This window comes from Squalius cephalus, assembly GCF_949319135.1.
Source record: "Squalius cephalus genome assembly, chromosome: 13".
In the NCBI taxonomy this organism is placed as follows: Eukaryota; Metazoa; Chordata; class Actinopteri; order Cypriniformes; family Leuciscidae; genus Squalius; species Squalius cephalus.
In genome coordinates, this window is record NC_137134.1 from 32,625,352 (window position 1) to 32,639,281 (window position 13,930).

At 35.4% G+C, this 13,930-nt stretch overlaps 1 protein-coding gene across 1 annotated transcript in view; it reads right to left on the minus strand.

Annotated features, from left to right (window-relative positions):
• Window positions 1-6,505: 6,505 nt before the first annotated feature.
• The window catches only part of LOC307169938 (SLAM family member 5-like), a 37,641-nt gene continuing 30,216 nt past the window's right edge, over window positions 6,506-13,930 (minus strand). The window contains exon 6 of the mRNA XM_079890817.1: window positions 6,506-6,622. Within this exon, the coding sequence (XP_079746943.1) occupies window positions 6,578-6,622 (45 nt within the window). The 3' untranslated portion in view covers window positions 6,506-6,577. The remainder of the gene's footprint in view (window positions 6,623-13,930) is intronic.

Genomic DNA, 13,930 nt, shown 5'->3' on the forward strand with positions numbered 1-13,930 from the left:
CTGACTGAATTACGTTTAAATACTCAGGAAAAAAAGCTCAGAATTTGCGTAAATCGTTTGTAACGGTTGTTACGTACATCCTTGGGCATATCATGCAAGTTATGGACCGTTGTATCAATAAATTAGTTGTAGGCCCTTTCTGTTACATCTGCTGGCTACTGCATACATACAACCGGCGTAGCGTCATAGAACGTCTCTGAAAAGGTTCACGCCCACTTTTAGGGGAAAACAATCCGGCGAGCGCCATACACAGTAACGGATTGAGGACGTGTACTAACCCTTACAAACATGTAATTTGTATTTAAACATTGTTTTTCACACAGTAGGCTACCCCTATTATGTATTTGTATTTAATTATTTTTTTCCACACAGTATTTCTTTTTATTTATTTTATTTTAAATACATTTCCATGTATTTATGCCCATCTCTGCCTGCCATCATCATCAATATCTTGCTGTTATGGAAATATCATGAATTACGGATGATGCTATCGAAAGCTAAATCAGGCTAGTTGTATAGCTGGACAAAAAAGGGCACTCAGTAGCTACTCTAAATATAAAGACACAATATTATACATTTAAAGATGTTTACGTCTTAAAACCGTAGTAAAATCATTCACTGGCTACCTGGTGACTCGATGAGGTACGAGTAAATGTCCGGGTAAACCACTGGGTGGGGTTGTGCCAAACTGACGCTGGTAGAATGAAACGGGATATGTTTTTAAGTTGCTCAAATTAAGTTTATAAATGTATCGTTCACGCTCTATGGAAGGCAGGGTGGACATATAATTACTCGACATATTTCATCTAAGTGATTTCTGAAGTTATACACGTCTGCCGGCTGTGTACGGACGTTGTTTTGTGCCGCTATTTTGTATTGAAGTCTATGGGAAGTCTGGCTTGTTTTCCCCTAAAAAGGGGCGGTTACAAAATTGACAGTTAAGTTCCCGGATGTGCCGGTTGTATGTATCATAGATATCATATAAAGGCTAGATGTCTTAAGGCGGAGTCACTTCCGGCATCACCGGCGGCCATCTTAGGACAGGACTCTGTGAATTAAGGTGAGTGAGCAGCACGCACACAAATCCTCTTATCTCGCTGAAATCTGGACAGATTTACAAACGGTTTGGTTTCTTACAAACGTTATTAACGTGGCTATAATTCTGAATGCTTAAACATTTTGAACATAATTATTCATATGTATGCAGTATAATAGCTACATCTCTGACGTTTATAACAAACCAAACCGTTTGAAAATCGGTAGAAAATTGAGCAAGTTATGGTTATTTAAAAGTACATGCACCATGTTATGAGTGAGCGAGCATCCTGTCGTAAGATGGCCGCCGTGTGCGGATGTCGAGCTCCATTGGCCAGCAGCGCGGACGAGACATCTAGCCTTTATATGATATCTATGGTATGTATATCACACTCATGTTCTCTGTCGCCATTTTAAAATAAAAAAAAAATAAAATAAAAATTAGTCCTTAATTGTATAGTCTATTCCTTATTTCAGCTATCATATAATGTGGCCTGTATTTTTTGTCTGATTTTTAGTATTAGAACCAATCCGATTCGTGAATGAATCTTTTCAATGAATAGGCCCAACAGGTTAGCAGAATGGTTTGAATTGAATCGCGAGTCAGTCTGAATGATTCATTTAAAGGGACAGTTCACCCAAAAAGTACATTATGTCATCATTTACTCATCCTCAAGTTGTTCCAAACCTGTATGAATTTCTCTCTTCTGCTGAACACAAAATAATATATTTAGAAGAATTTGGGTAACCAAACTCTTCCTGGTCCCCACTGACATCCATTCATAGTATTTATTTTCCCATACCATGGAAGCCTATGGGGATCATCAACTGTCTGGTAATTCTTGTAGAGGTTAATTCATATTTTGCACACTAGAGAGCGCTAGTTTTACAGTGTAAGCACATGTATCATGACTCTAATAACAGGGGCTCAGAGTTTAGCTGGTTAGCATAGCCGAGGCCCTGCTGTTAGATACGAGTCTTTCATGCAGGCAAAAAGCATTTTTGTTTGTTTTGTTTCCATTGATGTTTATTAAATGGTAGTATTTTTGGAGGCTTTTAATAGTGTAAAACAGATGAGTGTTTTTCACTGCCTGCTGAAGGAAGTTTTAATATAGAGTGATCAGTCACATGTGATTCAGTCGTCTGTCAGGCTACACTGCTAGTGGTTGTAAAATAACGTTTTTAAAACTATGATGATGCTATTGGAAAATGTTATTGCTTTTAGTTAGCAACTCCCCCAAATGGATGAAAAAAAAAATCATCACTTATGGATGATACACAACTTGCATTTTTTTTAATCATCAACTTATTTTTAAAACAATTGTGCATTTGTCATTACCAGATCAACATGACAGTCTTCACCGGAAAGATGGGTGGACACAGGCGTGATAACAAGAATAGTGGAAACTTCTCAGAAATAATGAAGTGTTGCTTAAGCTGCAAATAACTAACTGAAACTAACACTTCTTATCTGTAGGGTCACAGCATTAGTTTATAAGGTCATATGCTGCTGAATGTCAATCTTATATTTCACATACACATAGGCTTTATGATACATTTTAATATGGATGATACACAACTTGAAAAAACCTTATACATTGCAATGCATTTTTTTAATATAATTTTTTATCTACTTATTTTTAAGATGATTGTGTAAAGCCCTATTCGGATGGGACTAGTTTAACATGGAGAGGTGGGGTAAAGTAATTATCACCAGAGCTTCTCTGGGATTTTAGTCCCATCCAAATGTGCATCTGTGGCAAAACTCAAGTGTTTTCCACACACTATTCAGATCAGAAAGAAGGTTGAAAGCAGTTGTTAGCGTTAGATAAGTGCCTATTACCAACATAATCCAAGCAGAATTGAATTAATAAATCGTTCGACCGGACCTTACCATTTTATACATATAAATATAGGTTATTTGTGTTTGTGCATGTTATATCAGGAAGCAACGTAATGCACACATGACGACAGAAAGATGACGGCGGTGTGTAAATCGAGTTACCCCTCCCACTTCTGCTAGTTTTACTGAGATCTCTTATCCTGTGCGAATTGATGGCCATTATTATTACAGATATCATGTAGTAAAATTACTTTACTCCATCTACCCTGGTAAAACTAATCCCGTCCGAATAGGGCTAACATGATATGATCTTCACAGACATGATAGATGAACACAGGCGTGATAACAAGAATAGTGGAAACTTCTCAGAAATAATGAAGTGTTGCTTGAGCTGCAAATAACTAACTGAAACTAACACTTCTTATCTGTAGGGTCACAGCAGTAGTATAAGAGCATGGATACAAAGAGATTCATATGCTGATGAATATCAATCTTATATTTCACATACACATAGTAGGCTTTATTATACATTTTAATATTACACATCACACAGTAAGATCTCACAGAGAATATATTTTTATCAAATAGTTTGCATACTTTATTTTGAGGTAAGACTGTTTCTCAAAAAGAGGAAGTAAAACTGTGGAAGTTCTTCCCCACAAGATTATCAAGAACACACACTCACACTATCCACGCCTCAAAACATGCAAAGTTGCAAACGCTGACACATTAACCACAAACGTCCAGTAAAAACATGTTCTCTTGCTCATGCTCTCAACAGATGAAACCACTTTTCTTCCAGATCTAAAGCTGAGGCCTTCTGTGGTTTGAGTCTGTTGAATGCAATACTGTAAAATACACTAAAAACACCTGTTTGCTGCTGGTATGGGTCACAAAATTAAATGTGTACTGTTATTCTGCGGATGTTATTGCTCAAGATTTATGTGATGTTTTAATTTGAACTCACACCATCAGAATAATGGCCGTCATCATGTTAAATAAGGACATTTGATCTGCATGCATCGAGGAGAAAAATGTGCTAGAATATGAAACTAACAAACAAAACTAAAAAACATCCAGCTAAAAATAAATACTTGTGAACAAATATCTGAGCTGTTTCATGTGAGCTTTAACATCAGAACCATAGAGATGGTGTAAAGTTTAGTTTTTATATGTAACTTTGTGATTTTTATCAGAATTTGTCCTAAATTCAGTCCATGTACTGTAAATATCTGTTACATATAGATGAGTTATGGGATTGTGGAGAATTGTTGAAGAGCTCTGATGACACTCTGGACTCACCAACTAAAACTAAATGCACAGAATCTTCACATAAACTCTTTTATCATAAAATCCAGTTAATGCCCCATGATGCTCAGCTTTCTCCATATGAAATTATGTTTGACCTTTTGACCAGCACTTTGGTTGTAATTAAATGTGCTATATAAATCAATAAAACTATACTAAAACTAAACCATTATATACAGTAACTGGAATATGCATTAACATGCAGGATCCCAGTAATCAAATCAATCAAAAATTATTCAAAAACATTTTTAATTACCGATATTTTAGTGAATATTAGATGCGTTTTTATCATCTGAAATGTGCTGCGAATTATTGCAAAGCTACTTAGTCCTATATTAAGTAATTAACAAAGTAGGCCTAACAATGTTAGTACAAAGCCATGTTTACATAAAGCATATATATTTACAATAAATAATAGTTTAGCAACTGAACGTTACATTGCGAATATTTTTCATTTGGGCTGAATGATAAAGTTAAGTGAGCCCATAAATTTGGATTAAGCCAGATCGGCTTTTGTATTGTGGTTTTTGTGAGCTGCTCGCCTTAGGCCATGCATGTCCACACTAATACGTGATCGTTTGAAAACTTGTATTTTTCTCTCCGTTTTTTTGGCCTTCCGCCCACACTGAGACAGTGTTTTTATTAATGAAAACGAAGCTTTTTGAAAACACTCTCCATAGCGGATACCTTTGAAAACGCAGTTTTCACGTGGTATTTAAAAACGATGACGTAAATTTAGTCATGTGACGCATATTGTACCAATAGATATTCATGTTTATACCAGTATTGTGCCTGTTATGTGCTATTCACTTTCACACTGCTGCTAAAAATATTCTACATAGCACACCCTTCATATTAGTCCTAAAAAGATGACATTTACTCACATTTGCAGTCCTGCGGGATCACAAGAGCGGTCGCGTTTTAGACCAAACATATGGTGACTGCGTGCGACCTGGACCACATCAATGAATGGTGAGATATTTTACTAAATAAAATTATCCTGTCAGAAGAATTGCACGATAACTTCATTATCTATTTTCCATCTGAATCATATCAGTGATCTTTTGTGGGGTTTTACGCATGCGCAGTAAAGGTGAATTTAGCATTTTCAGGCGTTTTTCGGAAGTTTCTCATCCACACTGAAACGCCTGAAAACGCTAGTGTGGACGGAGAGCGTTTATAAACGAAAATGCCGTTTTCATTTGTATCCGGATTAATGTAGACATAGCCTTATTTTCCATGATTTTAGCACTGGTCTACACAATGAAGCCCTTGTCTTCCTAAAACCTCTCTCACGTCTATATCTCAGTCTTTATTGTTTATTCTTTTTTATTTATTTATTTTAAACAAATTTTTGCAGGGTATTTTTGAATTTTGTAAATTACGGTAAATATCAGTCAACGCAATTGTTTGCAAATTATACATAGGCCTACTACTACACCCCAGTGACGGGTATCTACATTTTGCATGATTCATATTGTATGAATTATACAAAATCACCACCTTGTACAATAGTTATGTTTTTTTTTCTCTGTGAGATCGGAATATTGCACATTTCCTACACGCCGGTAACTCATTTTGCTTTAAATTGGTTTAGGCTTGAATGTTATGATAAATGTTTATAAATACCAATGTAATTTTCACTTGTTATGTAAAGTTTGTAAATGTTCTGTTTTATTTACCAGTATTTTACATTATTTCTGAAATATAATAGTGAAATGTGAGTTATACACAGACTTATCTTTTTTTTTTTTTCTCAAACGCAATTTGACACTGTTCGATTTCAGGTTTGATTTTCTACCAGAAAATTCTGGCCACACAAACACAAATAAAAGTATTTTATGTAAAAGTAATAAACATTTTCAGAGTGACAGTCAGTGATGATGTTTACATGCACTTAAAATAATCTAATTTGCCCTGAAACATGTAAACTAGGGCTGTCTAACGATTAATCGCGATTAATCGCATCCAAAATAAAAGTTTGTTTTTACATATGTGTGTGTATGGTGTATAATTATTTTCTATATATAAATACACACACATGCATGTATATACTGTGTATATATATTTATATTATATATAATTTATATTATATATAAATATTTTATATATAAATAACAAATTTTTCTTAAATATATGTGTGTGTATTTATATATAGAAAATAATTATACTCCATACACACACATATATTATGTAAACACAAACTTTTATTTTGGATGCGATTAATTGTTTGACAGCCCTAATGTAAACGCACCACTTCTTTTGCATGTTACATATAGATGAGTTATGGGATTGTGCACGTTATGCACGTTTTGTCGCCATATCCATCTTTCTAGTGTGCATGTAAACTGTACTGACTGTGATCACAACATCAATTTGAGAGGAACTGCTTCAGCGTCTCGTTACAACACCTGCGTACACCACCTCATCCTCCTGCTGAAAAACACAAAAACAGAAGATACAATCACAGATACATGCTCAAGAGATGCTTACAATCTTGTTGTTTTAAATTGCGGATTGAATTACATTTGAATACGATTTAAATTTTGCATGAACTTTAACTCATGAAGGAGGCCCTGTCTGTTACACCTGCAAACTGCTTTAAACTACACCGCAAATCACTCATATTCACAGTCACCATTTTTGTTTTAAATATTTATCCCTATATTATTTAATAGGCTATTCCTTTTTTCAGCAATCATATAATGGTCCGGTTTCACAGACAGGGCTTAGATTAAGCCAGGATTAGGCCTTCGTTCAATTACGGCATTGAAGTAGCTTTTATAAACTTGCCTTAGAAAATCATCACTGGTTTGCATCTTGAGACAAAACATTGGCACTGATATATTTTAAGATGCATCAGTGCAAGTTGCCTTCAGTTAAAACAGCTCAAACATGCATTTTAGCCTGGAACTAGACTTAAGCCTTGTCTGTGAAACCAGAGGAATGTGTCTGGGATTTTCTGCCGGCTGTTTAGAATTAGAACCAATTATATTCATAAATAAATCACTCTTTTGAATCGGTTCTTTGCAATCAATTAGCAAAACGAGTTAGCAGAATGATTTGAACTGATTTGCGATTCAGCCCGAATTATGCATTAAATATTATGCCACTTTTCACAAGAATGTGTCTGTGAAATCTCAGCTCAAAATCCCCCCCAGATCATTTATTGTAGCTTGTCAAATTTGCCCCTTTTTTGGGGTGTGAGCAAAAACGCTCCGTTTTTGTGTGTTCCTTTAAATGCAAACGAGCTGCTGCTCCGCCTCCGTTCAGAAGACACTCGATCCTTTACACAAGCTTTGGATACAATAACAAAACAGGAGAATAATCTCACTCATCTAAAATCTCAGAAATATCACAATAGTGGAGTCCAGCCTTACGGAGAAATTCAGGAAGAAGGTTCAACTTTTAGATGCACCTGGATGTTTCTGACTGACTTGCATGTACCGTCATGTTTAACTTTTACACAAGTTGACACAGTTCCCTGACGTCTTTATAAGACAGCTGTGACATTTTTTGGTCAAATAGTATTCAGTGCTCATCTGTGCAGCAACGACAGAACAGTTTCATACTTTGCTTGGGTGGAAAGTCTGTAAACGTGCAGATTAAAGGTGCTCTAGGTGATGTTGGGTGATGTCACTTCTTGTTGACGTTTAAAGTATTGTCAAACAAAACGGAGGCTAGCTAGACCCACCCTCCCTCCTCCTCATCCACGCACTAACCCCCCTAACCCCACCCCAAATCCTTATTGTCGGTTATTGGCTGGAACAGTTTATTATGTTTCGTGGTGCGGGTTTGCCCAGTTTGTTTTTCTTGCCGTTTGTGGAGCCTGTGCTGTTTACAGAGACCGCGTTTTTACAGTGTGTTCAGGGGACAGGCAGCTAGCGGATAGTGAGGAGATATTTGCTGTATGTGACAAAAAAAATTTGGCCTAAAAAACGTGTGACATCGCTTAGAGCACCTTTAAGGGGCAGTATTATTATTATAATAAGATCCCCTTCCTACGTTAGAAATGGAGAGAAATCTGATCAGCTTATTTTTTGACATGCTTGCAGAGAACGGCTTACCAAAATAAAGTTACTGGGTTGTCACTTTTACCATTTACTGGGTTGGTAGATGCACCGGGGACCTGATTATAGCTTTTAAACATAGAAAAAGTCATGATAAAAGTAAAAAAAGTCATGATTTCATGATAATTCACCCAAATAGTTGGATAGTTCACCCAAAAATGAAGATTATGTCATCATGTTCATCCTCGTGTAATGTGTTGTTCCAAACCTGTATGAATTTCTCTCTTATGCTGAACACAAAAGAAGATATTTTTAATAATATTGGTAACCAAACAGTAGATGGATCCCATTGGCTTCCGTAGTATGGGGAAAATTGTGTTCAGCAGAAGAGAGAAACTCATACAGGTTTGGAACAACACAAGGGTGAGTAAATGATGACAGAATTAACATTTTTGGGTGAACTATTCCTTTAAGGTCTGAAGCCATGAGTCGTTTAGAGCAGTTTTCCACTAGCAACACCATACAGAGAACCAAGAGCCTTGGATGAAGTGAATCTTTACAGACAGTCTTTTGAAACAAAACAAATGCCTTCTCTGTCAGTGATGAAGAAGGTATTTATTAAGTTAAACTTATTTGTTAACGACACCTTACTGCAGATCAAATTATTTTTAGACCTGAATATATACAGTACAGGTCAAAAGTTTGGAAACATTATGTTTTTTTATATTTTTGAAAGAAGTCTCTAATGCTTATCAAGGCTGCATTTATTTGATCAAAAATACAGAAAAAAAAGTAATATTTTGAAATATTATTACAACTTAAATAATAGTTTTCTATTTGAATATACTTTAAAAAATAAGTTATTCCTGTGATGCAAAGCTGAATTTTCAGCATCATTACTCCAGTCTTCAGTGTCACATGTGACATCCAGTCTATCACATGATCCTTTAGAAATCATTCTAGTATTCTGATTTATTATGAGTGTTGGAAACAGTTCTGCTGCCTAATATATTTGATGAATAAAAGGTTAAAAATAACTGCATTTATTCAAAATAAAAAATATATTTTCTGATAATATAAATCTTCTTTACTATCACTTTTTAACAATTTAACACATCCTTGCTGAATAAAAGTATTGATTTATTTCAAAAAAGAAAGAAAAAAAATTACTGAACCCAAATTACTGACCAGTAGTGTATATTGTTGTTACAAAAGATTTCTATTTTAAAAAAAATTGCTTTTTTTTATTTATTATTTATTTTTTACTTTTTATTCATCAAAGTATCCTAAAAAAGTATCACAGGTTATGAAAAAATATTAAGCAGCAGAACTGTTTCCAACTTTGATAATGAATCATCATATTAGAATGATTTCTAAAGGATCATGTGATAGACTGTAATGATCCTGAAAATTCAGCTTTGCATCACAGAAATAAATGATAATTTAAAGTATAATAAATTGAAAACCAATTATTTTAAATTGTAATAATATATCACAATATTAAATCAAATAAATGCAGGCTTGATGAGCAGAAGAAACCTCTTTCAAAAACATTAAAAATAGTAATGTTTCCAAACTTTTGACCTGTACTGTATATATATATATATATATATATATATATATATATATATATATATATATATATATAAATGCAAATGAATAAAAATATAAATTTTTATAAATAAATTTTTTTTTATATATATATAAAAAAACCTTAATATAAAATAAAAAAAAGAAATGTTTTTCCTAAAGTTAGATTCAAACTGGATTTGCTGATCTACTTTGAGATCTATTTATATTGCCCCATTTGTAAACAGTAGAGCTATTCTTGTAGAGGTTAATTCATATTTTGCACACTAGAGAACGCTAGTTTTACAGTGTAAGCACGTGTGTATCATGACTCTAATAACAGGGGCTCAGAGTTTAGCTGGTTAGCTACGCCCTGCTGTTACTAATATACAATCTTTCATGCAGCCAAAAAGCATCTGTTTCCATTGATGTTTATTAAATGGTAGTATTTTTGGAGGCTTTTAATAGTGTAAAACAGATGAGTGTTTTTCACTGCCTGCTGAAGGAAGTTTTAATATAGAGTGATCAGTCACATGACCTGTGATTCAGTCGTCTGTCACGCTACACTGCTAGTGGTTGTAAAATAACGTTTTTAAAACTATGATGATGCTATTGGAAATTTTTATTGCTTTTAGTTAGCAACTCCCCCAAATGGATGAAAAAATAAATCATCACTTATGGGTCACTTATGATACACACAACTTGCACAAAAAATCATGCATTGCATTTGCATTTGCATTGCAATGCAATTTTTTTTTAATCATCAACTTGTTTTTAAAACGATTGTGCCTTTGTCATTAACATGCACCATGATCAACATGACAATCTTCACTGGAAAGATGGGTGGACCCAGGCGTGATAACAGTGGAAACTTCTCAGAAATAATGAAGTGTTGCTTGAGCTGCAAATAACTAACAGTAACTAACACTTCTTATCTGTATGAGTATATGAGTATAAGATCATGGATATACAGAGAGATTCATATGCTGCTGAATATAAATCTTATATTTCACATACCCATAGTAGGCTTTATGATACATTTTAATATTACACATCACACACAGTAAGATCTCAAAGAAACTGTATTTTTATCAAATAGTTTGCATACTTTATTTTGAGGTAAGACTGTTACTCAAAAAGAGGAAGTAAAATTGTGGAAGTTCTTCAAACCCACAAGATTCACAAGAACACACACTCACACTATTCTCGCCTCAAAACATGCAAACACTGATACACATTAACCACAAACATCCAGTAAAGACACGTTATCTTGCTCACACTCTCAACAGATGAAACCACTTTTCTTTCCAGATCTAAAACTGAGGCCTTCTGTGGTTTGAGTCTGTTGAATGCAATACTGTAAAATATGCCAAAAACATCTGTTTGCTCTGCTAATATTTATCATGAAATTAAATGTGTACTGTTATTCTGCGGATTTTAATGCTAAAGATTTATGTGAAGTTTTAATTTGAACTTAAACCATCAGAATAATGGCCATCATCTTGTTAAATAATGACATTTGCATGCATCTGCATGCATCGAGGAGAATAAAGAATATAAAACTAACAAACAAAACAAACAAAAAAACATCCTGCTAAAAATAAATACTTGTGAACAAATATCTGAGCCGTTCCATGTTTAACAGTTTTGTCGCCATAGCCTGTGCTATGGTTATCACTAAGCCAATCATTGCAATTTTTAATGTTTAATCTGAAACGTTGCAGCGTGTACGTGGCCATTTGTCCTCTTAGAAGCACGAAAAACTTTTATTCAAATTCTGAAAGGTTTATATATAACCTAAAAAGTGTGCAAAAAGCGCTCACTTTACAATCACTAAAAAAATCTCATAAAGTTCTGTTACAATCAATGAGGCTGTCTACACTGGACAACAAATCTCTTATTTACCGTACATCGTGTCTACACTCTGTTTGTTATAATGAGAGGATTCGCAAGCATTCAGAACTCAGCATCAGCACTGAGAAAAAGTGGATTGTGACTAAATGAAATATTTGACATTCTCCAGAGCACAAACACAAATACTGATCGGAGCATTTGTCATTAATTTTGCCAATAGGCTATTATTACATTATTTAATGAGAGCGCTCTTGTTTTCCAGAACAACCAAGTGAAAAAAACAAAACAAAACAAAAACAGGACTAAATGAAAATGCTAATTTACTCGCTGACAGTAGGTGGCGCTTATGGGAAAGCAGAAATACCCGGTTACTCCAGTATACAAAATAGCACTATGAAAATACTCATCACAGAGAAGAAAGGAAGTCAAACGGTGACTGAACAGCCATTCAGATATTTGTGTTCGCTATGGTGTTGATCAAACAACAGCAAATACAAGAAAATTCAGAGGCAAGACAGCCGATTCCAGATTCTTCGTCTGTTGTTTAATCTGTTCATGAGTGCACCAACCTGCAGTTTTACATAACAGCAGCTGCTCTGGGATGCATTTCTCTTACAATGACGTAACTCGCTGCTTAACTACCATAGTACGATGCGTCATTGAAGAAATCAAGCAGCTAGTCACGAGTCAAGACTGTTTCCTTGAAACCGTATCATAATAAGTGATCATTCAACCATAGGCTCGTTCTTACGCACTCTTCAAAAACAGTGCTTTAAATCTCTTGACAAATTAAAAGACATAAATGACATTTGTATGTATTCTAAATAAAAGACACACATTGTAATGAATGTCAGCTTGATTATTTGGCTCAAGATTAGGATTTATTGAGTCCACATGTCATACAAACAAGAAACTGCTTCTAACCACAGGTCGAGAGCTGTCGTTCAAAACACACAAGTTTGCGAATGTTTGTAAGAACGATGGTTTCGGGGAACGCCGACTCGTTGAACTGCTGATAACGAGGAACTTGCGACCATAGTTGGCTAATGATGCTTTTGGGAAACATGGGAAGCATCTGTTTAAACATTCACATAAACTGTTTTTAAAGCAGTCCACTTGAGTTTAAATGCAGACTTTATTATCAATATTTAAAGTGCCCCTATTATGCTTTTTCGAAAATTACCTTTAATGCAGTGTGTAATATAGAGAATAAGAATAATCATCACGCGTTTCACACCGCGTTGCATTTCGGGAAGGCGCCACCATCTTGGAAGGATACGCTATCCGTTGCCATGGTTACTTCGACAGTGAGACCGAGAGAGAGAGCAGATTGATATTTGTTTGCATTTTGCGATACGCCGCAGTTTCTTGGGAATAAATGGATAAGGAGGAAGCGAAAGGAAAGGGATTTAGTCTCTATCGGGAGAGACTAAATAACAACGCCAGGCATCGTTATTTAGAGAAACTGCTTAACATCAACAATATTGACCCATATGACCTGCAGCAAAAGAATGGACGAAAGACTCAGAAGCACGACCACCTTTCACACACCCTGACATAGTCAATTACCTGGTTAAGGGTATCAGTGCATAAACAATGCAAGAATTCAGAAGCTTTAAATCATTAGAAGCTTATGAACAATTCTGCAAGACTTACAAACCCACAAACCTGTAAACTGCGAGAGCTCAGTCATACTTGAGGTTTCAGGCAGGGTCGGCGCCAGGACATACGGAACGAGGGGGCCTCGTTGTGTCACTGGGGGGGCATACCTCTCCCACCCTCAATAATAATAATAAATAATAATAATAATTCGTTACATTTATATAGCGCTTTTTCTAGGCACTCAAAGCGCTTTACAAGGAAGGGGGAATCTCCTCAACCACACCAATGTGCAGCATCCACCTGGATGATGCGACGGCAGCCATATTGCGCCAGAACGCCCACCACACACCAGCTTACTGGTGGAGAGGAGACAGTGATGAAGCCAATCAGTATATGGGGATGATTAGGAGGCCATGATGGACAGAGGCCAAAGGGCAAATTTGGCCAGGATGCCGGGGTTACACCCCTACTCTTTTTCGAATGACATCCTGGGATTTTTAATGACCACAGAGAGTCAGGACCTCGGTTTAACGTCTCATCCGAAGGACGGAATAATACACCCACTTTTAATTAAAACAACAACAACCTCTATAAATCCATGATTGCTTGAATGATCAAGCACGTTAGGTGTTTTAGACGAATACAGATTATGAATAAAGAGTAGAAGTTGACTGAAAAAAAAAATACTTGAGCTGCTAGTGACGTAATT